This window comes from Myotis brandtii, unplaced genomic scaffold (genome assembly GCF_000412655.1).
Source record: "Myotis brandtii unplaced genomic scaffold, ASM41265v1 scaffold573, whole genome shotgun sequence".
Taxonomy (NCBI): Eukaryota; Metazoa; Chordata; class Mammalia; order Chiroptera; family Vespertilionidae; genus Myotis; species Myotis brandtii.
The window spans coordinates 3,234,165-3,235,612 of record NW_005370145.1 but is presented as its reverse complement, the minus strand read 5'-3'; the positions used below and the strand labels follow the sequence as shown (position 1 = coordinate 3,235,612).

Sequence of the window (1,448 nt, the reverse complement as noted above, 5' to 3'; positions counted from 1 at the left end):
AAAAAAATTAAGGATGATTTTAAAGTTTTGGGCCTGAGCAGCTGGAAGGCTAGAGTTGCCATCAGCTGAGATAAGTCTGTGGGTTGGGGCAGGTTTGGGGAGAAGAGCATGATATATATATTTTTAAGAGCATGGTATTTCATTATATGAACGCAACATTATAAACTGACTTTTGAATATTCTCTTTCAAGGATGTTCCCAATGCTATGAGCACAGCAGAAATAACAGACAAGCTTGGCTTACAGTCCGTCCGCCGGAGAAACTGGCACATTCAGGCTACCAGCACTACCAGTGGAGACGGGCTTTACGAAGGCCTGGACTGGCTCTCCAACCAGCTTAAGAACTAGAAATGACTGGAAGCAATTCATTCCTGTGCATCGTGGCAAAACCAGCTGCTTGTGTGTGTGCAAGGAGCAAGTGTGGATGTGTGGCTGGGCGTGGGGCAGCTTTCTCACACTGTGCCTTATATCTGCTATAAGAAAACAAGTGTTGCATTTTAAGAAAAACCAGCGTTAAATTTTGTACACTACCTCCTATTTCAATAGCCTTGATGATCATCTCTACAGTTGATGGAGGGAGGAATCCTGAGGGCTGTCAGGTGCATAGGAGCCAGAGTGACCTTCATGGTGGAAAGGAGAAGGGTTGCTGGCATGAGGACCAAGTTCAGTTGTGAAGCCCTGGACCTGGCGTCTCTGCATACCCGGGATCCTGTTAGACTTTAGAGTCTACGAAAAGGATGGAACTGGCATTCTTTCCCATCCCTGCCAGAGCTAGATGCTCACTATTCAGTGCTTTCGAGCAAAAGGCGCTTGCTTACCACAGGTTTGAAGTTCAAATTGGAACTTTTCCCTTCAGCTGCAGCCTAGCCCAGACTTCCTGGTGTAACATACTTTATTTCAAGGAGTCAGTGGTCTTTTTCACTAGAGTATCCAGACTACATGAACCCTAGAGAATTATCCAGGCCTCCCTTTTTGCTAGTTCCTTCCTTGATTTGCCTTTTTTTTTTTTTTTTTTTTTGGCCAAAATGGAGACCATTTTGGGTAGTAACCCAGCATGAGGCTAAAGGTCTTTGCTGGGGCCACAGTCCAGTGAAGGGTCTGGAAAAGAAAGCAAGGTGACAGTCATGTTTGTGTCCTTGCATCACCCTCTCAGGTTTCAGGCTCCTGAGGCTGCTGCTCTCGCTTCTCTGCTCTGTGCTGAATGTTCTACGCTCTCAAAGCAGGAGGTTTGCTCATTCCTGGGAATGAATCATCACCATGTACAGTATCTCAATCCAACTTCCGGTTTGGGCTAACACCTGTGAGTCATGAGAGTTTGTGAGAGAATCAAGAGGTTAATTTGGGGGACAAAATTCCCCCAACCCCTGGTATCTATTGCCTCTAAGTTAGTGCAAAATTTCGCCCTCCTGGTAATGTCTAGCCTACACCGCTGTCCATGGTACTGACTCC

At 46.1% G+C, this 1,448-nt stretch overlaps 1 protein-coding gene across 1 annotated transcript in view; it reads left to right on the top strand.

The window, feature by feature from the left end:
- LOC106728234 (ADP-ribosylation factor 1-like) overlaps positions 1-500 on the top strand; it is an 8,234-nt gene extending 7,734 nt beyond the window's left edge. The window contains exon 3 of the mRNA XM_014549820.1: positions 192-500. Coding sequence (XP_014405306.1) covers positions 192-347 — 156 coding nt within the window. The 3' untranslated portion in view covers positions 348-500. The remainder of the gene's footprint in view (positions 1-191) is intronic.
- The last annotated feature ends 948 nt before the right edge of the window (positions 501-1,448 follow it).